General features: G+C 38.9%; 1 protein-coding gene across 4 annotated transcripts in view; it reads right to left on the bottom strand.

Moving 5' to 3' along the window:
* The window catches only part of pard3bb (par-3 family cell polarity regulator beta b), a 217,349-nt gene that overhangs the window by 151,874 nt on the left and 40,095 nt on the right, over positions 1 to 25,380 (bottom strand). For all 4 annotated transcript variants that reach the window (XM_032529556.1, XM_032529554.1, XM_032529555.1 and 1 more), the window contains exons 3-5: positions 20,905 to 21,058; positions 10,994 to 11,088; positions 148 to 227 (exon numbers count right to left, since the gene is read on the bottom strand). In XM_032529556.1, coding sequence (XP_032385447.1) covers positions 148 to 227; positions 10,994 to 11,088; positions 20,905 to 21,058 — 329 coding nt within the window. The remainder of the gene's footprint in view (positions 1 to 147; positions 228 to 10,993; positions 11,089 to 20,904; positions 21,059 to 25,380) is intronic.

Genomic DNA, 25,380 nt, shown 5'->3' with positions numbered 1-25,380 from the left:
TAATGAAGGGAAAGTAGGACACAAACATTCACATGAACATCAATAAACATGAATTTAGATAAGCAAGCAAGTGCAAAAGCTATCCTCATAATCACAGTACAAATCATAAATAGGTGGACTGCAGTACAGAGTTACAAACACACTGACCTGCCACTGAAGGTGTTTTTGCCTTGAGGTCGGTCTACCCCTGCTGGCTTCTCCACAGCGGCTGCAACAGGACTGGCTGTCTGCAGAGGAAACACATAGAATGTTAGTCAGACAGACAATCAAAAGAACAGAACACGCTCCAACAGCCCATATAACCTGCCCTTATAGTGCAAGGCTTCATAGGTGGAAAAAAGAAGAAAGAGAGATAAAAGTTGAACATAAATAAAAACATAAATGTTGACAGATATTTGAATGGATAAGCTAATAAATCTCTTATTAAATAATAAATAAAGATGTAAAGTAGTGACTAACGCAAGGAATGGCTCTGCCCGACTCAATCGATTGTGTTTGGTACCAGTACTTTTTGCTTTCCTTTTTTGGCGGGATTCTCAGCTGTAATGTACGGACTGACAGGGACACATTCAAAACACACACCTCTACAGATTAGCTTTCCACATACAATAGTCTTACATTTCCCACCTGATAGTTACTGCCTTTATTGTTTTAATTGCTTTTAATATGCTTGTTTTATGTGCTGGTTTTATTGCGTATCAACTTGCTTATCTTGCTTATCTGTTTTTATGTACTACCTGTGCTGGTTTTACTGTAAAGTGTCTTTGACTACCACGTAAAGTGCTATATAAATAAAACGCATTATTATCATTATTATTTGTGTACGGTGTAAAATCTGATTTGAGAGGATGAAAAAAAAATTAAGGTCGCTAGACAGTAGCTTGGCAATTTAAAAATGGCAGGTCTGTGGAGGATGCCCAGTGTTGCAATAGTGAGGAATATCTCTGACCAATCAGTGGTCTGCAGTGTTTTAACTCCACCTTTTAATACTGGCTCAGCTTCCACCAGGTACCAGGTACTATCAACAACTTCACCATGCAATGATAAAACTGCATAAGGAACCTCCTGTTTATTTTTACTTTCAATGCACTACACCCAAAACAAAAGTCTGACCTCAACAAGAAGGTGTTGCAATTTGAAAGACAGGGGAAAACATAAAGGGAATGAATTCATTAATTAGTGACGTGATGAGTGAAGGAGCTACTAAAGTGATGGATGGATGATGTACAAATAGCAATTAACATGTGAAGGCAAGAAGACAGTGTTGCCAAGCAGTAAAAAAACACTGTCAATAGGCATAGCAACAAAGAGAGAGAGGTGTGAGAAAAAAAGAATATATATGTGAGCCAAGGGAGCCGTAATAATTACTTAATACAATGACATAGGGCTTGCATGAAGTGTGTGTATGTGTGTATGAAAGGTGAGCTCCATAGGGACAAGGTTATATGCCCAACGGTATAGCTTTGATGAATCATCTAATACTCAGCATGTGACAGTGTCTGTGGGTACACGTTCTTGTGAGAATGGCCACCTACATGAGCTTTTTCAACAATGTATCACTGCTGCATATGTTTGTGAGTTCACGGAGATACAACTGCATCATGAATATCTGTACAGTTTCATACAATCAGACAAAACAGAACTGCACCTCTGTAAAGCACATAACACTTTTGGACAATTAGCTTATGTTCTTCAGTTTTTAGACTTTGTGAAGGACAAGTATTGATTTACTTGGTCAATATGGACACAAGGTCCTGATGTCACCTCTAGGCCAGCTGGTTTTCTGCTCAAATCAAAATCCTTGAGGGGTTTGCTTTTATCTTTTTGAAAACGTAAAGCGTGTTCCTGGACATAACTATCCATAGTCTAAGCTAAAAAAGTCTGAATGAGCAAGTCATTTTAATTAACAATTAGAATATAAGTCCTTCATGACTCACAACTACATTGTAGCAAACAAAAACTACAGCTCCATTAACCCATTACAATTACATGTAGCACAACAAATTGTCCTAAAACATGCTGTTTGGCGCTCTCTTTCCTGCTAAAGTCACAGCCATGTCAGGATTAGCCACGGCCACTCGACTTGCTAGTGTTGTACAGTTTTGGGCGTGGCAGCTAAGAAGTATATGATGTTGAATGTTTATTATACTCAAAATAAAGTCATATGCATTAGGATTCCAACATCAATAACAAATGCCATTTTTAGTTGAAATTAATTGTACATAAAGAGTTTTCTTGGCTGTCTTTTAAAAGAATGTGTGCTATATTTAAAAAAAAAAAAAGAAAGTTGATGAAAGAGCCAAGTAATAAAACACCCTCGTTTCTGAACTAAGACATTGTAACCGTGATTTATCTAAAGTTTGCCTCAATTCTGGTTACCTTCAATAGCTTGATTTCAATTTATTTTATTTGTAAAATGAAATTGTACTTTGAAATTGCCTCCAATCGTGAATTGTACTATCTAAATTAATTGAACTCTTTTTGATCATTGCATCTGAAGATCTGGCAAAATAATCATAATCACCATTCAGTGCTAATCTGCCAATGCTTCTGCATGTTCATATGTGGCTATCTGAGCTTAGGCGTGCACTCGGAGTGTTTGTGTGAGCATATGCAGACAAATACACACAGGTCAATAAGGCTCAATGTTAGTGGTAGGAACTAATGGACTCTTAACATGACCTTTCACCTTCGACCTTTCACCCTATTGCCATATGACATACACCACCTGTCAGAGAAGGGGAGAGGGAAGCAAAGAGATAGAGAGCTGAAAGCCAGACAGATGAGTAATGAAGAGAGAAAATGTCAGAGAGCTGAAGAGATTCACGCAGGGTCTGGAAAACAACAGCTGAAGATGTAAAAAAAGGAATCCGAGATAGTGGCTGATGCAAAGGCTTGGATGAAGGTGAGATGAGACTCAGCAGTGAATGACAGACTGCAGAAACTGTAACCATATGTTTTGGGTTTGGTGGCTTGGAAATCAATTAGTCTGGCCTAGCTGCAAATCCTGTCATGTGAGCTTAATTACCAACAGGATGACAGGTAACATTAATTATCCTAACCTCTTTGTCATAACAACAACCACTCGTACATTAATTGCAAAGTCTTTGGTGCTTAATTGTATGTCTCATTTAATAACTCTCTCTCTCTCTCGCTCTCTCTCAGAGTGACATATTAATTATAAAGGCCAGCAATGTATGTTACTTATCAAAGGGTAATTTAGAACAAGTAAATGACTCTGAACAAATGAATGTGTCTCATTATTCATGTTAACCTTACACTATCATAGATAATAAAGCAAAAAGTGGCTTGTTCTTTATTGTTTTTGCTTGACTTTCTCCTAAGTTTCTTATTTATAATTATATTATATTATTTATTTCTAACTAGTCAGCTCAACTTCTAGCAATAAAACACACCGGACAAGCAGCCAATACCACAATTATGGCTATTTTAATGAATAGGCAAAATTACATAATACTAACATTCTTTGGCCAATATATTGGCAATAGGTAATGCATGAATAACGAAATATGAGTATCTTTCAATGTTGATCAGCACTGCCAGTTAATCATGGCTTTGAGTAATTATTTTACTGCATCAAAATTTTAAGTTCCACAAACAGCCCCATAAAGAAAGAGTATTTTAGACACAAGTATCTCAGTACAAATAATGATTTAAAAAGACCTGATGCAGGTGGAAAACATAAATACATTAGTCTGCTGACCTTGGACAGCTCAATCGATATTTGTGAGCATTAGCGGCCCTCCAAAAACTGGAGGATAGAGAAGCAGAATTTCCATTTTAACTCAATGACGGATAATCCTACCTTGAATAACTATGCTTATAATAAATGGACAGCAAGCATTTAGTCTTCTCCGTCCAATCTAATAATTGCTAAAAGCGGATTTTAAAAAAAGTGAACTATTAGTGATATTACTAATTACCAAATAACCAATCAAGCTAAGTGTTCCATGAAAATGCTCCCAGAGAGAGTATGATAAATTTATAGTAATGCATGCTGGAATGTGGTGTGTGTGTGTGTGTGGTGTGTGTGTGTGTGGTGTGTGTGTGTGTGTGTGTGTGTGTGTGTGATAAAACTAAGGCAATCTATCTTAAAATATCTCATTGGGGATGGCTGATGAATTGAAGTGAAAGTTTTGATAAATAACATGTCAGAGGGCCAGAGCTCTGAGCAGGGAAATTAACAAAGAATATTGAGAATGTAAGTTAATTTGTTATTAATTACAACAATGGCTAAAACGCTTCACTACTTTACAGAACTCATTTTTTTGTATATTATATCAGCTTGAGGACAAATGACACATTGACAATGAGTCATGTTTTTACATTTTGCTTTTTGGTCAAATGATGATCATACCATAAGCACAACATCTACTTCCTTCAAGCATCATTAGTACCACTCGGGGGGAAACAGCAAGCTCCTGTTATGTTACTGCATTGTTACCTGTCAGATTCAGGAATACTAGTTCAAAATGTGACGGTTTGGAACAGGCTGATTTCTTGGCCTGTGGTATTGCTGCCTTTAGCTTTCTCTAGAACTTTGTACCCCAAAATAACTTACAGAAAGCCCCACAGGAATTATTTTGCAACCCCACTGTCTACCAATGACTTACTGTGTACTTCTTCAGAGGAAAACATTGTACAACTAATTTTACGTGACAGATAATGTTACTAGCTACGTTGCAGATTTAAATTTTACCTACAAAATATCACTATTTTACTGTGGAGTAATCACAGCCTCATGGACTCGTGGCGGTGCGTAATGGCCCACCCATTCTGCCCCTTATGAGATCCAATCAGAACAATTCTGCGTTAATCAACCACCAGAACCGGACCGGCACAGAGACAGACTCAGTGGCTTCAGAATGTTAGTGTGTATGTATATGTGTATGCTTGAGAAAGAGAGGCGGCCAAGGAAACGCTGAAGGCAATAAAAATTACAAAACGTTTTTTGTTTTGACAACATTTTAGTGTTGTCTTTTATGTCATTGCCACAGTCAGCATTTAATGATGTCGGTGCTGTCAAACAATGCTTTTCCTAATGAGTTTCCACTGAGCAAAATGCTCTTTAAGCTTGGCTTTTATTGTGAAGGGTTATCACAGAATGGCCATTGTTGGCAGTGATGGCATTTTTTTCCCCTCAACCTTTAGTGTGGTCGATGAGTTTTATGCAGAATTTGTTAATATATTTTATCCACCACTGTCTAAACTACTCCGAATTCCAAACCCCAAGTTCATTGGGAACCCAGGAAGCCAAGTATGATCCGATGAATGATATTTTAAAGACACCACACACACACACACACACACACAACCACACACACACACACACACCTTGATTTTATAGTTAGATAGGCATTGGGGAAAGCAAAAAAAGAACAGAAAAGGTGCAAAAACAAAAGAGCAGACACATGCATATAAAAACCCCGCACATCTGCACATGGTACAAGGATACAAACTTGCTTCACTCACTGAGAGCACAAAGGCAATGACATAAACACACACACACACAACACACAAACCACACACACACACCTGTGTACCATTATAAATAAGTGCTGTACGGCCTTATTAGCCCCAGTAGTATTCTGCTTAAGGACAAATATACTCCCAGCCTGATTAACACGTTGTATTAACCTGCAAGCCTGTGTGTGTGCGTGCTTGTCTCTCTCTCTCTTGTTTGGTGTGTGTGTGTGTGTGTGTGTGTGTGTGTGTGTGTGTGTGTGTGTGTGTGTGTGTGTGTGTGTGTGTGTGTGTGTGTGTGTTGTGTGTGTGGTGTGTAAGAGTGAGAGAGAAAGAGAAAGTGAGACAGGGAAAGACAGAGTGATTTTGTGGCTTGCTGTACTCATTTGTGCCTGGCATTTAGAACGGAGGAGCTGGACCAGTAAATCTTTCTGGATTGAAATTAAATAAGAGAGGGGACAGAGAGTAGGAGAAGAGACAGAGGGAGAAGAAGGACAGAGAATTACTGCAAGAAGAGTACTTTCGTCCCCTCATCGCTCTCACCAAAAGGCCAAGTGACAATTTGAACAATTACCCGGAGCCATTACCTCCATCTGAACCTGGCTGGTTGAGAAGAGACAGACCTACTGTATAAGCGAGTGACTGCGAGTGAGAAAGGAGACAAAATAAAGGCTGACAATGAATTAGAAAATTATGTATGAGGAAAAGGAGAGAGAAAAACAAAGAAAAATGCCTTTTATTGACAGTAGTAACAGTGTCATTTACCACTTCAACACACATGTGGTAGAAAATCAGACGGAGGAAAGATGTGAGGCAGTGAGGAGTGTCGAGCAGCAGTAGAGAGAGGTGTTTGATACTTACTGTATGTTGTAATGACTGGACTGATGTCTTGCCGGATATAATATAAAGTAGTCCCTCAATGGCAGTATTAACATGACAGTGAACTTCTGCATAATATAATAAATATTCTGTTCTCCATATACAATTATTTGTCTAAGTTTGCGGAATTAGCCTTGAGGTCTCTCTTCAGTAGCAGATTTAAACAAAAAAATACTGTCTGATGTGCTCTTCCAGCTATTGCTATACAAAGCACAAACATCCAAATAGGCCAATCACTGCGAAGACCACAAACAAGTTCATAAAAAGTTTCTACAGTTAAAGGGTCGACAATTACATTTGAACATATCTAGCACTGCATGGGAGATCATGATAACAGCTCGCTTAAACATTTTGATGACAAAGCTGATAGTAACTACACAAGCTGTAATCGTATGTGTAAACTGAGAGAGTAGGGAAACCGAAGGAGCTAGAACAAACTAATAAAGCGAGCCTGAATCCACAGCTGGTGAGGTTGAGGTCACATATATGCATGCTGTCATGCAGGCGCTCTGACATATAAAAACCCCACAGTCTGGAAAGGCCTACTGTGTAAGTGACACCCAGTAATATTTCATATTGACAGCCGCAGGAGTGATAGCGTGCAGTGAAAACAGAGCCATAATGTAGGGAGTGGAAGGTGGGCTCAGAACAACATCATCTACATTCCTAAGCTTTGGATTACATTTTCACTAAATAGATAAAAGTAAATAGATTAGTGTTGCCAGTTTGTATTTATTAGGGACAAGCACATCCAGGTTTGAATTTCTGCTAAAGTGTGTTTATTGTCACTGCAGGTTGCTTATCAGAACAGATTTAGGTATTTTTCAGATGGATCATCATAAGACAAGTTGCATGTTTTAAACTCAGTCAGTGTGGTTGGGTTAAATGCTAGATCAAATTGTTATGAAGAGAATACACCCAGCTAGGGCTAGGCAATATATTGATACTATATCAATATGGATATATGAGGCTAGATATTGTGTTAAATTTTGGATATTGTTATATGACACAAGTGTTGACTATTCCTGGTTTTAAATGCTATATTAAAAAGTAAGTGATGTCATTTTCTTCCCTATACAATTGTAGCTTTTCTATTATTTGCCTTTACCCACTTAGTCATTATATCTACATTACTGATTATTATTTATCTCATTGTGTAAATATTTTGTGAAAGCACCAATTGGTAACCCTACAATATTGCTGCACTATCAACATTGATGTATTAGGTCCAAAATATCGGGATTTTTGATTTTCTCCATATTGCCCAGGTCAACATCCAGCATTTTGTTGTTAAACGTTGTGGCAAATATACCTGATGTAGAATCACAAACTTCTTGAGTCACTAGAAGTGTTATTAATACACAATGGACTTCTCCGTTCCTCCTGATGCTGCCCTTACATCTTCCTTAAAAACAGCATGTTCCACTGTACTACCACCACTACCTGTTCAGCCTCAGCCAGCTTCAGCATGGAGACTGGCCACCTCTGAGAACCAAACACATCCCCCCAAAAGAGCTGTACTTTGCAAACAGGTTTTTCCACAGGGGATAAAGCGTGGATAAAAAGAAAAGGATGTTTGTCCAGTGAGAATCTCAAGGGAAGAGAGCTCACCACTCAGGAGTCCAATCAGGCATGAAGTTCCTTTAACCAGCGAACATGAGGGATTTGCTGTGTCCAACCGACTACAGGGAAAATCAAACTGTAACACTATCATAACAAGTAATCAACACTACATCTCTCTCAACTGGCACACTGTTGCATTACAAGATTAATTCAGATGTTCTCGTAAGTCAATGTGTGTCTGTTGTGACTGACAATAATAATAATAATAATAATAATAATAATAATAATAATAATAATAATAATAAGAATAAGAAGAAGAGAAGAAGAGAAGAAGAAGAAGAAGAAGAAGAAGAAGAAGAAGAAGAAGAAGAAGAAGAAGAAGAAAAGCTGGCATACTAATTGGGAAAGGTAAGGTAAAGGAGGAGGGATAGGAAAGTATTTGGGGTCTTCTTTTCACAGAGTGGACAAAAAACCATTTGGGAGTGATTAAGTAATATACAGATATCCTACCTCCTATAAGATATCCAAAAGTAGAATACAGAAGAACTGAAAAAGGAATGGAAGAAAAATGAGTGCCTAGATAGAGGGATGTAGGGCAAAGGGCAGAAACACAGTGGATATGGAGTGAAGCCACTGGTTTCACAGAGGAAATAGGAGATGCAGAAAAAAACATTTATCTTCAGAGGAAAAAGAATGGACAACATGGATCAAGGGTTAACCATCAGACCCTAAGGTTAAAGATACAAAGCAGATGTGAAAGCTGGAGAGAATGGAAGAGGAAAATTAGAGATTAAACCCTCTTGATAGAACCCGCAAAAAAAAGGGTTTTTTAGTTCCTAGCACTAATTTTGCCTGGCTTTAGTTTGGGAAAAAAAGGGGGGAGAAAAAGTAAAAAAGAGAAAAGGAAAAAAGGGGGCAGCGTTTCCCCCTTTCCCTTTTGAAAAAGTACAAAAGGATGAAAAGGGGAAAAAAAAATTTAAAAAGCCCTCTGTCTTTTTTAGAGGAGTTTGATGTGCCAAGCACCCTTGATTAGGAAATAAAGACCCCCAAAGGTACCCCCTAAGCCCCGCCCTTTAAAAAACCCATAACCCATTACCCCCAAAGGAAACACACTGCCAACATATGTCAAAATTTCCCCCACGGAATTCTATATCTATATATATATATAATATAAAATATATATAAAAAAACACACACACCCCCACACAAAACACACACAGCATACATAACATACATCATACCCATAAAATAAAAATTTTTTTTAAAAATAAAAGAATGCAGTATCCCCTTTTAAATTTTTTCCCCAACTTGACATAACTGTACATTAGTAGGTAATAAACTAATAAAAAAAAGACTTTTCCAAAAATTTCCCCATGCTCTAAACATTACCACAGTGGTGCCCTTTGATTCCCCCTTTTATAAAAGGAGGGGAATCCCCTCAAATCAGTGTCAGTGTCATCATGGCGATCCATCTAAAATGCGACACACAAGAAAAGTCATAGAGCCCCACGAGGTTTTCTTTGACTAAATCCCTACTTTTAAAACTTAAAAACCTGATGAAAACCCATTAGAACAAATACATTTCCCGTTTGCCTTTTACACTTCTTAAAACTAATTGCAAAAAAAAAGTCCTTTGTGGGTTTATTAAAAAAAACCCCAAATTTTTCTACCCAATACAGAAAATCTTTTTTGCGCTGTTAAACAACTGAAAAACCCAAACAGGGGTTTTCCCCGCCCTCCCTAGGGCTTAGGTGCAAACCCCAAACGTTTTTTTAGCCCGCCTAAATTTAAAGAACGTAAAACCTGTGGAAAAAATCTGGGCGAGTCAAACCCTTAAAAATTATACTCCATGGAGGCCCATGGACTGTAAAGGGGTCTGCTCCTTGTCTTTTTGCACACAGCCCATAATTTTTTTCCAAAACCCACACACCCACACGCACACGCACACCACACCACACCCACGCCCCCCACGCACAACCCCCACACCAAAACACACACCACACAGCGCATTTTTCAGCCCAAATTTTTTGGGAGTGCCTTTTTGAGTAAGAAAAAGAGCGAGGGAGGGGCCCTTTGGGGCGGCGAGTATTAAGTAAAAAGTAACCCGTATAGCTGTGAGTTTTTTAACAGTGCCGTCTGTGTAAAATGTATCTGTCGGTAAAAAAACAATATAACTCCTTAAGACCCAAGCCAAGTCCCCCTGTCTTGCCTGCTACCTGCTGGTTAAAGTGAAGGGGGTTAGTCCATGAATGTATGGGTTAGCCACAGAGGTAACGACAACTTCAACAGAGCCTTGTTAACTTAAGGTTGGCTGAGCTTTAAGGTGGACCAGCTATTCTCATTTTAAGTAACAAGCTGCTCTTCCAAGTTCTGCTTTAGTGATCTCTGCCTCACAGCCACTGACATCCACTAAGCTTAATGCACATAATTGTGTGATGACGTCACTAACATGTGAATGACCAAATGATGTAATTTGGACCCAAGCACTCTAAACCCCAGGAAAAACCTGGTTCAGTGGAAATTTTAACCCAACACTGGTGCTTGACAAAAGCTGAAGTGGTTCACGACGATCACTGGGAATATTCCTCTGAAGGATCTGCAAAACGTCATTCTAAAGTGAGGCCCTTTTGTTGCTACAGGGACAGAAAGTAGTCAAATGTATCAACAGGAAAAAATTTTAAAAAATAAAGCTGATGTCTTAAGCATTAGCATAATTGACAAATGGTCAGCAATGTCAACTACACATATTTTCAAAGTTTCACATCTGGTGTACTGAGCAGTACATTATTATTATTATTATTTATTATTATTATTATTATATTGAAAAACTAACTGATGGGCTACTTTCTGGAATTTAAATTTTAGCATTGCAGCATTGCATTAGCACTGTAGTACTGGTTATGACATAGCCTGGATATCGCATATATCGTCATCACTAGGTTGTGTGTGTCCGTTAGGCTCTCCCCATAGTGATTGTGTCCTCAGTCACATGGGGAGAACATTTCTATGTGTCAAACTGCATGTGTGCGTCTGCGTGTCTTTTTGTCTAAGTGTCTCAGGATCTTACCATCCCAGCGGTGTCCTCATTGAGGGAGTGTTCGGGCTCTGTCGGCTGGGGGCTGAGGGCTGAGTCGCTGCTGCTTCTCACCAACAGGGGGGTGTCTGTAAAAAAGGACACACATATGCCATATGTGCAGGTAGCTTTGAGTGTTTTTTTCTCCATTGAGGCCAACTATAAAAGATCTGGGTGGACACCTAAATATGTATGTCAATGTACTCTTCAAATATTCTTCTCTTAACAAAAGACAAAAATCCACATCAACAACATAATGTATAATTAAGATTAGTACCCATACTGCTCGTCTATATGAGCATTTCACTACAGCTGTAGAAAAGTTATTTTGCAGCTGGGACAAGAAAAAGATTGTTTTAAGTGGGAACAGATGTGTGTTCATGAAGTAAGTCTGTATACACTGGAAACCTATTGAAAACGTATCACTATATAGGCAGTATCAGAAGGAGGAATTTAATGACATACCACAGAACACTAATTTAACGGCAGTTCAAAAAGAAAAACTTTTTAAAAAAGAACGTAAGGAAGGAAAGAGGCTTCCGTTTCCTGTCCCAGGAGCGTAGAAAACAGTGGTAGCAGCGGCAAGGAAGGAATAACTAGAATCTGAAGGAAAGCGACGAAACGGATGGAACAGAAAATTACAAAAACAATATTCTGGATGTAACTTAAATGTGTGACTTACAACAATTTTAATAACCCCACATTTTACAACCTTTTTTTCCTCTTTTTTTCTGTTTTAATCCACATTAAACATGCTCAATATTTTCAAGCTGTGTTCTTTTCCCTTCCAGTTACCTCAGTCAAAAACTAAAGGAACCTGGCTCTTTGTCAGTTTAGTAGAACAGCGTGATCACTGTGATAAAGTCTTCATCCGCACTGCTTCACAATCTAGAGCCAATCTGTCCGTCACACCCACAATGTGCATGCATGCACACGCAAGCACACGCGCACAATATATGTGGACTTTCATCTCCTATGCTTTCAAAAACACACACACACACACACACACACACACACACACACACACACACACACGCCTTAAAATTGCTAGAGCTGTTTCGATGGAGTCATAGTTCACCAAAATTCATGTCTAATAATAATCTTTTAAATGACAGATGCAGAAAGATACAGACCCTAAGACACAGCACAGAGACGAGTTGGTGTGCGCTTCTTTACGAGTGTCAAAGCACGATGAGGAACAAAGAGCTGTTTTTTTGTGTTCTTAGGTTGACAAAATGAATTTATGTTATTGCAAAGAGCCTGTGACATCAGTCCAAGTCAAATTGTGCCTTTAAACAAAAACAAGAACAGCCCAACAATTACTGTAATAAATAACAGGCTTTTGTGAGAACACAATGCTTATCATAAAATTAATAAAAGGACATAGAAACTACAGTACTTACCAGAATATGTGCAAATGAAAAGCTCAAATGTAAGCAGATGGATGTGTATTCATGGGGGCAGTTGCAGGTCTAATACATGCTTTTCACAGCAACAGTGTCTAGGACTTAAATGAGACCTATTATGCGTTTCTGTATTTTATTTTGTTATAACTGTAATGTTACAATTTTGGATGTTCATATTAAACGTTGCCAAAGCCTCAAATAATGAGGTACATGTATTTGAAAGAACAGTTTTTTCTACTTTCTTCTGTATGTGCACTACTGCAGTGTTTAGATTACACACACTGCTACATGTAGCTACACATTAACATCAGGAAAATTGTAATCTTGGTTGCAGATGTTTATAATTTCTCCCCAATTTTGGGTCACATTCCTGCTGGAACATGTCCGGTTTTGTAGCTTGGGGACAGGAAGCCTTCATCTGTGACTTGTGACGGTAGAACGTGACATTAAAAGAAACACCAGGGAAAGCTGTAATCTTGGCTGACAATGTTGTTAATTTTTCTCCAATTGCATATCACATTTCTTATTGAACATGGGCCGGCTGTGGCTCAGGGGGCAATTGGAAGGTTGGTGGTACGATCCCTGACACCCAGCAGTCACATGCCAAAGTATCTTTGGGCAAGACACTGAACCCAAAGTGCTCCTGATGCTGCGCCAATGAGCAGGCGGCACCTTGTATGGCAGACTCGGCCACCAGTGATTGAATGTGTGTGAATGGTGAATGTCACTATGTAAAAGTGCTTTGAGTAGTCATTGAGATCAAGAAAATTACTAGAAAAGAGTTATATGTATGAAGTCCATTTTACATGTAAGGTTGTGTAGTTTTTGGTTTAGAAGCCTTTGTTGGTGGGTTTTTTTTACAGTATAAAGTCCTGCTATATACTGTACTCAGTTACAGCCAGACCATACAGAGACAGTGACAGCAGAGCACAGATGTGGAAACACTGACTAATAAGAGCAGACTGAGCTTTTTGTGGAGAAGGGGCTTAAAGAAGTGTCTCAAAAGAGGCTAATTACAGCTGCAGCAGCCATTTTTTTTTCATTAAAGCTATCATTTAACTATGTTCTGGTAGAGACACAAAATACAAATATGAACATTAAAACAGTATATAATAAAGTTTAGTAGTAGTATAAAATAACTCTCCCTTAATCTTAGACAATTTTAATAGGATTTAGAAGATTTGAAACAAACTCAAACTTCCTGAGTTTAAAAAAAAAACGTTCTAAATGCCAATGAGGACCTAATATATACCAATTAGGCACATTAAACAGCTCTATGGAAACTCATGATGTACATCTCCCATTTTTAGCTTGTTAAAAATAAAATAAAGAAATAGCAATATAGATTTTTACTGGTGGGCAGTGGACATTTTGTAGAGGATAAAAGACAAAGGAAAATGTAAACAATGAGTAAGAAAGCATGAACCTAAAATATTCACCATGTGAAGTGAACAAAACCTAAGGCTTTCATTACTACTTCTTTTAATCATCCAAGCTCGTCAGACACAGCCTGAGACATGTATGTGTGCATGCCCATATCTGTTTGATTACTTGCTATAGCAGTGTTATTAGAAAGCTCATTCCTGAATGTTGTTTATGAAGATGCGTGTGTGCACCGCTCCATGTGTGAAAGCTTGAGGGTGTGAGAAGTTAATGTATGATTCTTTCCTTTAATATCCCTTCAGTGAACACACTGGTGTTCATGCGTCTAAATGGCTAATAACTGTCTAATTTGTAGATCTCGGTGTGCATGTAAGTAACATATGATAGTGTCTCCCTCTTCACATCTCATCAGCCCACTGCATAAAATCATCATTTAACTGAAGCTGATGGATGAGCGCCATACAATTGCCTTTCTCTTGTAGAGCTAGAAGAAACAGTGGATTGTAAGAAAATCAACTCTGAGGAAAAGCATCCAAGTAAAAAGCATTCATTACTGGGGTTTATTATTATGTCTGGGGTTTTGGGGTGTGTGTGTGTGTGTTTGGGGGTGGGTTTTGTGTGTGTGGTGTGTGTGTGTGTGTGGGGGTGTGTGTGGGTGTGTGGTGTGTATTTTTTGAAATGCCAATCCCCAAAACTAGCATCCCCTTCATAGGGCCCATCAAACCCATATACATTAACCATCGTCATGTTAGCTTCTATAGTTCCACTGGGAAAAAAAAACGGAAAGGTGGGGTGAGGGAGGAAGCTCTCAAAAATGGACTACTCAGAACACATGCCAAAAGATATTTGTAGGGTCATATATTTATTTTTCCCCAAAATGGACCCTTGGTGCTCTTAAGACTGGCTGGGGGGTATGGATTAAAGTCAACCCCTAATCAATTCATCTCTTCAAAGAAAGGCAAGGAAAGACACATAAATGGATAGAGGACAAAGAATGTAAAAATGAGAAACGGATGAAGGAAATAGATAAAGAAACTCAAAGGAAAAGATAATCAGTTAGATTAAAATGAAAATAATCAAAAAAACAAAAATACTAAAATACTAAAACTGATGAGTTTTAGACCGAAGGAGACCTGTCAGGACACAAAGCCAGAAACTATGTGGTGAAAATATCCCTTTGTGACACAAGCGAACCATATCCATTGCCACATTAAGATAGATAACAATGGTGATACTATTCTGTCCATATGCCTGGAGGAATTCCCAGATCAATGATTTTCTACTAGTTTAGCAAAATGTAATGTCAGTTTTTTTTCACCTAGTAATCCCTACTACCCTGTTTCACTGCACTCATAATACTATATAGAGCTAGATTATATATAACAATATCTTATAGCATGCTATGGAGAGCAGGATATTGTCTTGTATTTTTATTAGTGGAATATCAATAACAGCTAGTAGCTTGCATGTTGTCTTTCCCTGGTTTAAAGGCCACATTACAGTTCAGTCATACATATTGTAGGAGTATTGTTGTATATAGGTATACTAATAATAGTACAACTAACAATTGCTTCGTTCTATTATTGTTTCCCAATAAGCCATGATTGTGTGAAAGTGAGTTAGCAATGAACACAAGGACCCTGAAAGAGAAGCAGTTTAATGTAATACAGCAATACTTACTTTTACTATTTCTACATGTGCTTTTTTTACTCTGACATGTCAACATTTTCTCTGTGAAAATGGTTTCTTTTGGACTTTGTCAAAATCATGCAGCCCAACTAATGTACATATAATGTACAGTATTTGACCCTTGACATCTCTGCATCCCTTTCATTAAGCTTAAGACTTTAGGCATGATAACACTTTTGGCAGCTACATAGGTCATGGTAAGTGTTCCACTAGAAAAAATCACTTTAATTGGTGGTCTTCCCTATTCATTCTCATGCTGTTCATGTACCTTAGCTAATCACTTTTCAGCTAGCTAATCACTTTGACTCTCAATTTTGAGCTGTGGTGCTTGTTAACCTCGGTTTCTGACTCTGTTTGAGTCATTTATGGATTCAAGTATGAAACATCATGTGAGTGAAAAGTTAAAGTTATAATCTCAAAGATTTTCATTTGTATCAATATCTGTAAGTCACTATCTATCACTGAATGAGGTAACACAATTTACCTTCTCTTCGAGAACTAGGGTTGCAGAGATGCATGAACGTCTTGCTTGGTTGGAGGTCAAGAATAGACTATCTGTTAATATGTTAGTATATTTTCATGGAATTATTAATACTGGGATTCCTAAATTTTTTTATGATAATATAACTTATTGTTCAGATATGCATTCACATTATACAAGAGGGGTGAATAGTCGACAGATTTCTTTACCACTACCTAAATCTGACTGTATGAAGAGGACTGTGTTTTATAGGTCAATTGTATATAGGAACAATCTTCCAGTTGGGATTCGGGACAACAAGGGAAAAACTGGTTTTAAAAAAGACTTAGATACATTTGTTTTCAATATCATAATATTGTCTGGATTGGTTGAGTGAGGTTGTATCATGTGCTATATTATTCTTATTATATTTAGTTTTGTAGTATTTTTTGCATTGTCAGTTTTGTTTGTGAATTTATATTGATATATTTGTGATGTTTTGTTGTATTTATTGTCTTTTGGATGTATTGTTTGGACCCCAGGAAGACTAGCTGTCGTCTAGCTGGCGTCAGCTAATGGGGATCCTTTGAAATAAACAAATAAACAAATAAACAATGATCATTGACCATATGGCCCACGAATGAAAGCCCTTGGATGTACAGCATTACAAACTGGGTGTCTGTGGTGACATTTCTGGGACAAACCACAAGTGGCGCACAGTTACATTACCCAGCAGTGGTTGGGGTAGGCGCAACAGACTTGCTTTTCAATTTGATTGTGTGTGAAGGGCTGTACTTTAGAAAGAGAAACACAGTGAGAAGCAGAAACAATGAGCAAAAGACATGGAGAAAGACTTGTAGAGACAGTGAGAGAGAAACAAGTTGTTAGCGTCAGAGGCAAAACATAGGACAGTGAAAGAGGCCTAAGTCTGACCTTCTCACACTGACAGTGATAGTCTCCAGAGCTCTGTTACCTCTGCTCTAGCATGACAGTCACACATTACTACTAATCTCTGCTGACAGGCAATCATATTGAAACAGACTAAACTTCCTGTCTTAAAAGTGTCTGGATCATATAGCTAAGGCCCCTTCCAGGGTTGCCCCCAGAAAAGTAGCTTAGCCTGGTGGTGTTTTTTTCGACGAGGGCCCATTTAGGGCCAGTCACAGACTGATGGCAGCATTGATGTAGAGCCCAATAGTTTCTGTGATAACAGAATCATGGATGGAACTCGCAATATTGAGAATTTAAAAAAGCTAGGATGGTCACACCAGCTAAAATGTCAATTCTATAAAAAGTAGTATAGATGCAAGATATGTGACTTTTGCTATAATATATATGGTATGTGAAATTAGATCTAATAGGAGGGAAAGAGGGAAATAGGAATATGATTGAAATAAACTACTGCAGAAAATTGTGCTATGATTTTTGATCCAGCATGGGAGTTGTTGAGCTCAATAAACTGCTTGACGGCCTTCAAGACGATTGAGAAATTTAAAAAACAACAAGAATAAAGAGTAATGAAACTTTCTGATCGGATCCATTTCACAATTGAGGTATTTGAGGCGGTAGTGGCCTAAAGGTTAGATTAGAGAGCGTGTGACCGGGAGGTTGTAGGTTCAATCCCCAGACCAACAGGATAAAATCTGGGTAGGGAAAGTGAAAGAGCGCTTGTCCCTCCCTTAGTACCACCACTGAGGTGCCCTTGAGCAAGGCCCTTAACCTCCAACGGCTCCAGCGGAGCTGCTCAGTGGCCAGCAGGTCAGACTGGTGGTTGTACTGGGCAGCTTCCAGGTATGAATGTGTGTAACTGGGGGAATGTGATCAGGGCGTTCTTGCAAATGAGAGGCTTCCTATCAGTAAACCTTCCCTGAATAAATAATGATTAAATTAAAAAAAACATTTAACAGATTATGTTTAAATGTCAAGCGTTTAACTGGATGAATGGTACAACAAAGCAGGTATAGTACCCCAACTAAGGAAAGTGGAATCTGTGATTAGCTGACAGCAGGAGGCAACTGGAAGTATAGCATAGGTTTTGGCGAACTGTACGTACACACAATCACCCACATGGTTTGTTATGTTAAGGCATTTGGACAAGTTACTGTGACAGCTCTAAGCCCTCTCACACTCACATGGACAGTACCTCTGCTGAACAGGCACTTGACTTGACATAATACAGAAAGAGATGAAGGAAGGGAGAGAAAAAGAAACAAGGACAGAGAAGAAGAAAAAAAAAAAGAAGTAAAGAGAAGGAGACCGAGAAGAAAGAAAGGGTATTCAGACAGGTCTATTCCACGTAACAGTAAGCAGACAGACACCAGAGTTTGTTCTGCCGCCTGACATTACACATGCACTTCCTGTCTTCTCTTTCAGCGCCATCTGATTCTGCATCTCTGAGAGAGTGTTCCACATTTTAGCTGTCCTTATCTTGTTTTCATTACTGTCCTGCACTGTCCATGCCCATCGCATCCTGACCTTTATCTGCACTGGAATTCAAAGTTAACATCATTATTATTGAAATGAAACTACATGTAAGAAAATATTGTACCCAACAAGCCATTGTTTCAAATGTGTACTGTATTATTTCTTACTTTGTATGTTTCAATGTACAGACTTCCTTTTAGCCATCTATTCATCCCTCCAAAATGGTGTTTTGGGACTTGGGGACTTTGGGACCTACAATCCCTTTACCTATGTGGTCTATAGCAGTCAACCTTCACGTCAGTCCCAATGAACCTGTTTCTTGCCTAACATCATTTGTGACATTGACCCGTTTATGCACTGACCCACAGGTTACACCTAAAAGGTAAATCAGGGGTTCCACAAAGGACTTTTTTTTCTTCGTAAAAGAGGAGACCTTTGAGAATGCATTTAGACCGGGTGTCAATAAACCTTGGACGTACAAGAAGCAGAGTAGGGATTTCTGGCAAATATTCACCTACTTTTAAAGTTCATGGAGTGGGGAAAACTCAAAAGAGTATTAAGAACATGTTGTTTGTATACTACAAGGGTTACTGGTGTGCCCCAGCCTAGTCAACAATGGGGGAAGTACTTGTATTACTTGGAGTTAGGGCTGCACAATTAATCGAATTGTAATTGCAATCACGACTTCCCACGATCAAATTTGCGTGATCGAGCGATTATTTTTTTTAAAGCGTCATTTCATAGAACGCGCCGTTTTTTTTTGCATAGCCCATCTACCACTCCGTCAACCGCTGTCTGATCATGAGCCAGTCAGAATTGTTCTCTGCCTCCGCGCAGCTTAGTCTCTAGATGTAGACAGTCCCAGAGGACAGAGTAACGGCAGGAAAACTCAACAGATAGCTGTTGGTTTTACGTCGGTCTCAAGGTTTACCAGTTTACCAGTAAACACAACATTTTGTCCCGTCTGTTGTTTTTCAGACAACAGCAGTGACCAGTGCTAGTCGGTGCTAGTAGCGTCTGTTAGCTGTTAGCTCCTCTAGGACGCACCGGTGTTAATGTCCTCGCATCCGCTGCAATGCTGTTTATATTGATATGGTTTATTTTTACATTACATGACCCATTTCGTCTGTAAAGCCTTGCCTTTGTGGGATCTCTCCTCAGCTTTCTCTCTTCTTACTCTCCGTGCCCCGCCACACAGCGGCCGCCGGTCCACACTTCTGACTATCGCGGCCGCCACGGCGAAGACCACAGAAAAAGATATTGAATGCAACTACCTTCAGTTGCTAGAGTAATAGCGTGTGAGACTGAGATGCTGGACCTGGTCCAGAGATGTGACCCATGGCCAGAATATCATAGTTCATAAAAATGCGGCGCAGTGACGATACAGACATTTCATAGACACAACGTAATCCGCCGTTCGACCCGTGCTGGACCCGTTCATAATAATCAGCCGTCTCTCTGTGAGTAGCGTCCATCACACTCCCTCTCGCAGTTAGAAATAGCCTATGTGACGATAAAATTTGTTTTGGTTAAAATCAACAAATAATCTTGAGAATAATCACGATCAAAATTTTGATCAAAATAATCGTGATTATCATTTTGGCCATAATCGTGCAGCCCTACTTGGAGTATTTGGTCTCTAAGAGCCAGCAGACTCAGAGCGGTTGTGGTTGCCTGAGATAACATGGACGGTCTTATAGGCCTGCACGATTAATCGTAAAAAAATAAAAAAATAAAAAATGGCAATCTCACTTCACCCTGTTCCCGATTTAATTTTTAAATAACTGTGCTTTTTATTTCAATAAAAAAATGTATTATTTTTTTTAATGACTTTGATTCTCATTTATTTTTTCGAGCTGACTGTATCACAAACGTTACTACTTTCTTCTGAGTTTTAAAGATAGACTGTATAAAATAGGTTTTAAATTGCTCCCAAGCTCTCCCTTCTCTTTATTGAAGCCTCTATGTTTACAGGCTTGTGGTGATGCACAATTTGCTATAGGTGCCAAAAAAATCTATGTTTGGTACTGCCGTTTTGTTTTGTTTAGTCATGGTGAAAAAACATTGTGGCAGAGAATCGTGATTTGAATTCTAAGCTAAAAAAATCATGATCCATTATATCCATATCGTGCAGGCCTACTGTCTTGTCTTCATAGGCATAATACTAATTTGGACTAAATGTTGTGATTTAATAAAAAAGTTTCAGAGCCAAAAATGTCATTGCTTTTAGAGAGCAGACAAACACTACATAATAACTGCGGCTAGGATGAATATAGTTTATATCGCATGGTACAAGCTGTGACAAATATCTTCTTGCTTGTACAATTTGTAAAACTCTTATGTGTAATATTTCAAAAGTACAACCAAAGCATGTAGCAATTAAGAACAACCACCACATATCAAGATGTAAATCCCTCAGATCTCAAAATGTTGCTGTGAATTCATGTCTAACATTTGTTGATTTGCAAACATAAAGATTTCCATTGATTTGAATTCAGAATCATGGGCCAAGATAAGTTAAATCATTTTTTTTTAAAACTCACTGGACTTTAGGGCTGAGGAATTGACTTCAATCTCTCCCCCTGCGATTGTCTGGAAGACAGAGAGCTCGGATTGGTAGAGGTCAGGGCTGGGTGCTAGTCTTGTGCCAGCCACACCCCTCTGCTGGGCTTCCTGCTCCTCATACACCGCCATCAGCTAAAGAGAAAAAACACACACACACACACACACACACACAATGTAGTTGGTTATTCTTTTAATTTCTTCTATAATTTTCATCCATTATGAACACAGTTGATTAGAGTGGAGTAGCAGGAATTATGTTCAAAGATTCTTATAGAGCTCTACTCATAGTCACTACCCACTACCCCAGTAGCTCCCCACTCACACAGAGAAAAACCTCTCCAATTCGCTCAATTTTCTGCAATTTACTTCATTATACAGTACAATGCAAAGCGAGATTTAGAGGTAATGCATACAATGTCAATGGAAAAATGCGGGTCAGAGTATGCTCACTCAGTAGCTTGAGTTGACTTGTGGAGTTGCTGTTGCCTACAAAATTTTAAGTTATAAAGCTTTTTGCAGCAAAGATGGCTAGGAATGGTTGTAGCTAATGTTGCAAGAGGTTTGTGTGTGGTGCTGTTATCAATTTAGATTGAATTGTTCTAGGACTCAACTGATCCGAGTTAATAAGACTAGAGTCTCGCGATTCGTGAGTCAATCTAAAGACTCAGGTTAAACATCAAAGTGAATCACGACAGGTCACCTACTTAAAAATGTTAAAGGTGTATCCACAGGTGTATGATTACAGTTAGAAAATAGGAAGGCACATAAGGCAAATACTGCAATATGTTGGTCACATTTCTTTAAATGAAACAAGAAAAAACAACATTGTGAATCCTGAATGGCTTGTTTGTACATGCACACTTTTTCTGAGTTACCTTGTGGATGAGGACGCTATAGAGGACGTCCAAGGAGCCCAGCATTCCTGTGACAGAGTATGTGTCTACTGTTTAACAAATGCTTCCCATCATGTTGCCACTCTGCGTGTGTGTGTTTGTGTGTGTGACACCATGTTAGCTCTAACTGTGTTATATAGTGGAATCCGTGTCTATTGAGTATTGCACTGAGTCTGCGTTTAGCCTAGCACAGGGCTTGTCAACACAGTGTTCTAGGGGCCTCCACGTAATACCTGAATAGACCCGTGATGTGTGTTTGTGTATGTATACGTGTTCTGTTCCGTGTCTATAGCGGCCAAATGTAAAGAAAGGGGACTTTGCCAGTAAAGCCAGAGGCTTCCTGCTACACTGGAACCCACAAGTGTGCAACATATTCTCTCACACAACATGAGCATGCTCATGCATGCTACAAACAGGCACAAAACGTACAGATGTTAGTCACTGCACTGTGATTTGCTGGCTGGGTCTTCTGCACAAGACAGCAAAAAAACAGTGAAGCCAACATTATGAAAATGTAATTCTTAAGTGCAAAGTGCTGCCAACATTTCAGACTAAAAGCTTACGCAGGTACAAGTACAGAAAAGTCCAGCGACGGCATATTTTTTCATGGCCAATCTGACGATCAAAGCAGATTTTCACTGCAAGTTTATTTATCTGGTTTTTGATAAATTAGGAACTGGGAAAGCACAACAAAAACTCCTGCTCTTTCTCTCTCTCTCGCTCTCTCTCTCTACCCTTCTCTAGCTCATTCTAAAAAATAAAAAAATAAAAAAGTAATTTTCCAGGCACTTATATGTTACTTCATGCCCCTGCAAGCCCTGTGGCACTTGTGGCTCAGGGGAACTGAGTGTGGAGGCACTTATTTTTGAAGGCTTCTCCTTTATCTGCTGTACTTGGATTGTACCACATTTGTCTGTCATTTTGGACAAAAGCATCTACCAAATGGAATTGTAAATGTAAAAGCTCCACAGTGATACTGAAGCTTTACACAAGCAAGTACACAAGCATTTTTAAGTGTGTATGTCTGCATATAGATGTGCCCTTTCTTTCCAGCATGACCTCACCAGGCAGAACACAGAATAATATCAAGTTATACAATATTGCACCTTTCTTATTCACTGCCCATCCATATCAAATAAACACTTCAGCACAACTGATGCCTCTCGGTATCGCACACACTCATGTTCTGTCACAGTCCCCTTTTCCATCTTACACACATCATTCTCACCATCTAGCGCTACCTTCCGTCTTATAGCAACCTCTTCTTTTAGTTTTGCCTTCTAACTTGCTTGTTCTTTACTGACATTTTGTCTCTACACTCATCTCCTACCCTCTTCTGTCTTAGCACTTTATTAACACCTTTCTGTCATGAGTATAAACCTTTTGTTTCGTTATTTTTGATATGCTTAGTTAGCATTATGTCACTTTCTTGTCAAGCTACTTTGGTGCAACTGTCCAGCAGCTACCACAATGGATGGCAAAAAAAGGCAGACCAGAAAAAGACAGATAGCTAGATGAAGAAATGCACATTGTTAATGAAAAAAACATCCTTACATTAGCTTACATTCTTATCCAATTTGAGTAAATATGTCTTTTCAAGAGCAGAACAAGACCAATAGCTTCCGGATGAGCACACATAGGGGGGTGGCAGAGATTCTTAAAAAAGAACATCTAAAAGAATGACAGCAAAAAAAATGGGTAGACAAATTCAACATAGCTTTGCTGCCTCTCTAAAAAAGCAGAGGTGGAAAGAAAGGAAAGCCAGCCAGACGATGAGAGATTAGGACTTTGCCTCTGTTCTCTTCGACAGGGGACTCAAAGATCTGTCAAACAAAATGACATTGCATCCTGAGCATAAGAGTGAGAGAGGGTGAGAGAGATAGAAAGGTGAGACTGGATGCTCTCAGAAAGCAGAGACAGAAAACGAGAGATATGGCCTCTGGGAATGTGACAGACCGAAGCTGAGAGACAATTGTAATGATAAAAATGAGGGGGACTGACAGATGTGCTATACTGTAAAAACCTTTGCAATGTCAGAAAGTATGATCAAAAAGCAAATCTGAAGCTTGGAATTGCCTCAGAGTGTCAGTGTGTCAAGTGTGAGTGCAATGATGTGACCAATTTCAGCAAAATGAAATTTTTTGTCTTCTTCTCAAGGCTAGTGCTGCATTGTGAGTTTACTAGATGTTTCTATACACACCAGATGTTTTTCAGCCTTTAAGTTAAACATTATGTGAGCCCCTTGTGGGCTAAGGCCTTGGCAGCGGCCCGGGTTTAAATCCAACCCACGGCCCTTTGCTGTATGTCATCCGTCCTCTCTCTCCCCTTTCCTGTCTTCAAGCTATCTTGTTGACTAAAGGCCATAAAATGCCCAAAGACTAATCTTTAAAGTAACAAAGCAGTGCTACTGGTGTGTGTCTTTGTGATGCTATTATATGTAACATTTAACCTTCTCATCAGCTATCCTGTCAACAACCTCGACAGACTCAAAGATAAAGATGCTTGTAACTTGAGACTTCTATCTTTTTTATATTTTAGCTTCCTGTCAAAACACACATTTTACTTTGGTCGTGTTGCTGACAACCTCAAGAAGAAATACTTGAGGCTTGAGGAATGAGGCTTCATTTAGTCTTCATTTGGGTGTGGGTGGAAGTGCAAAACAACAACTCGTTACGCAATGGCAAAAGGTAAGTTTTACCTCTTAATATGCTTGGGTGAACTGTTACTCAAAGATACAGTATGTTAGCCTTTCTAACCGATAAGACTGACTGACATAGATGTCTGCGTCGGCATTTCCAAAGGTCTCCGTTTGTGCCTGTCCAGACTACAATGCAATCCCAGAGTTTACAGACGTAAATATTTCCAAATGTCTCTGTTTCAGGGGCTCAGAAATGTCAGAGTAGTGTGGACACGCGGCATACATGTATCAAACAACATATATATATATTTTTTTTAAACAAAAACATTAGTGTGGATGTAGCCTCAGGCTGATTAGACATGAAGCCAGGTTACAGTTGGGTAGAGCTATGCTGGGCATGACTTGAGATCATAAAACTTCTTCCTTACAATAAAATACAATTGTTGATAACATGAAATGATAATGTTCTAATTTCTTACTCACTGACAGGTGCTGCAATGGAAGATTAAGTCTAACTGGGATATTAACATTGGATGATTTACTTGCCATTCATTTTGGACATCAATTGTGTAATTTATGTTATTAGATATGAATATATGGGGGCAGAGAATGACATGCACAGTCAGCTAATGCTTGATTGTTGTACAGACAGAATCAGCACGCTGCTGGTCTTTTTGACACGTTTACAAAGAACAGCCCACAATGTTATTTTAAGTTTGTGTGCGCGCACATGTGTGTGTGTGTGTGTCTGCATGCATGTGTTGTTTGGGTGTGTGTACTGTATGTGCGTGCAGTTTAGGATTTAAGTGCATAACATGGCATCAGTGCTCACACACACACACCCAACCATCGTTTCTCACATCTTACCCTTTATAATCGGGTCGATTAGGGCCTGATTGATTTGGTTGGAATGGATCGATAAA

The sequence above is a fragment of the Etheostoma spectabile genome, chromosome 11 (genome assembly GCF_008692095.1).
Source record: "Etheostoma spectabile isolate EspeVRDwgs_2016 chromosome 11, UIUC_Espe_1.0, whole genome shotgun sequence".
Lineage (NCBI taxonomy): Eukaryota > Metazoa > Chordata > Actinopteri > Perciformes > Percidae > Etheostoma > Etheostoma spectabile.
The sequence above is the reverse complement of the archived record's forward strand: the minus strand, read 5'-3'. Positions and strand labels throughout refer to the sequence as shown.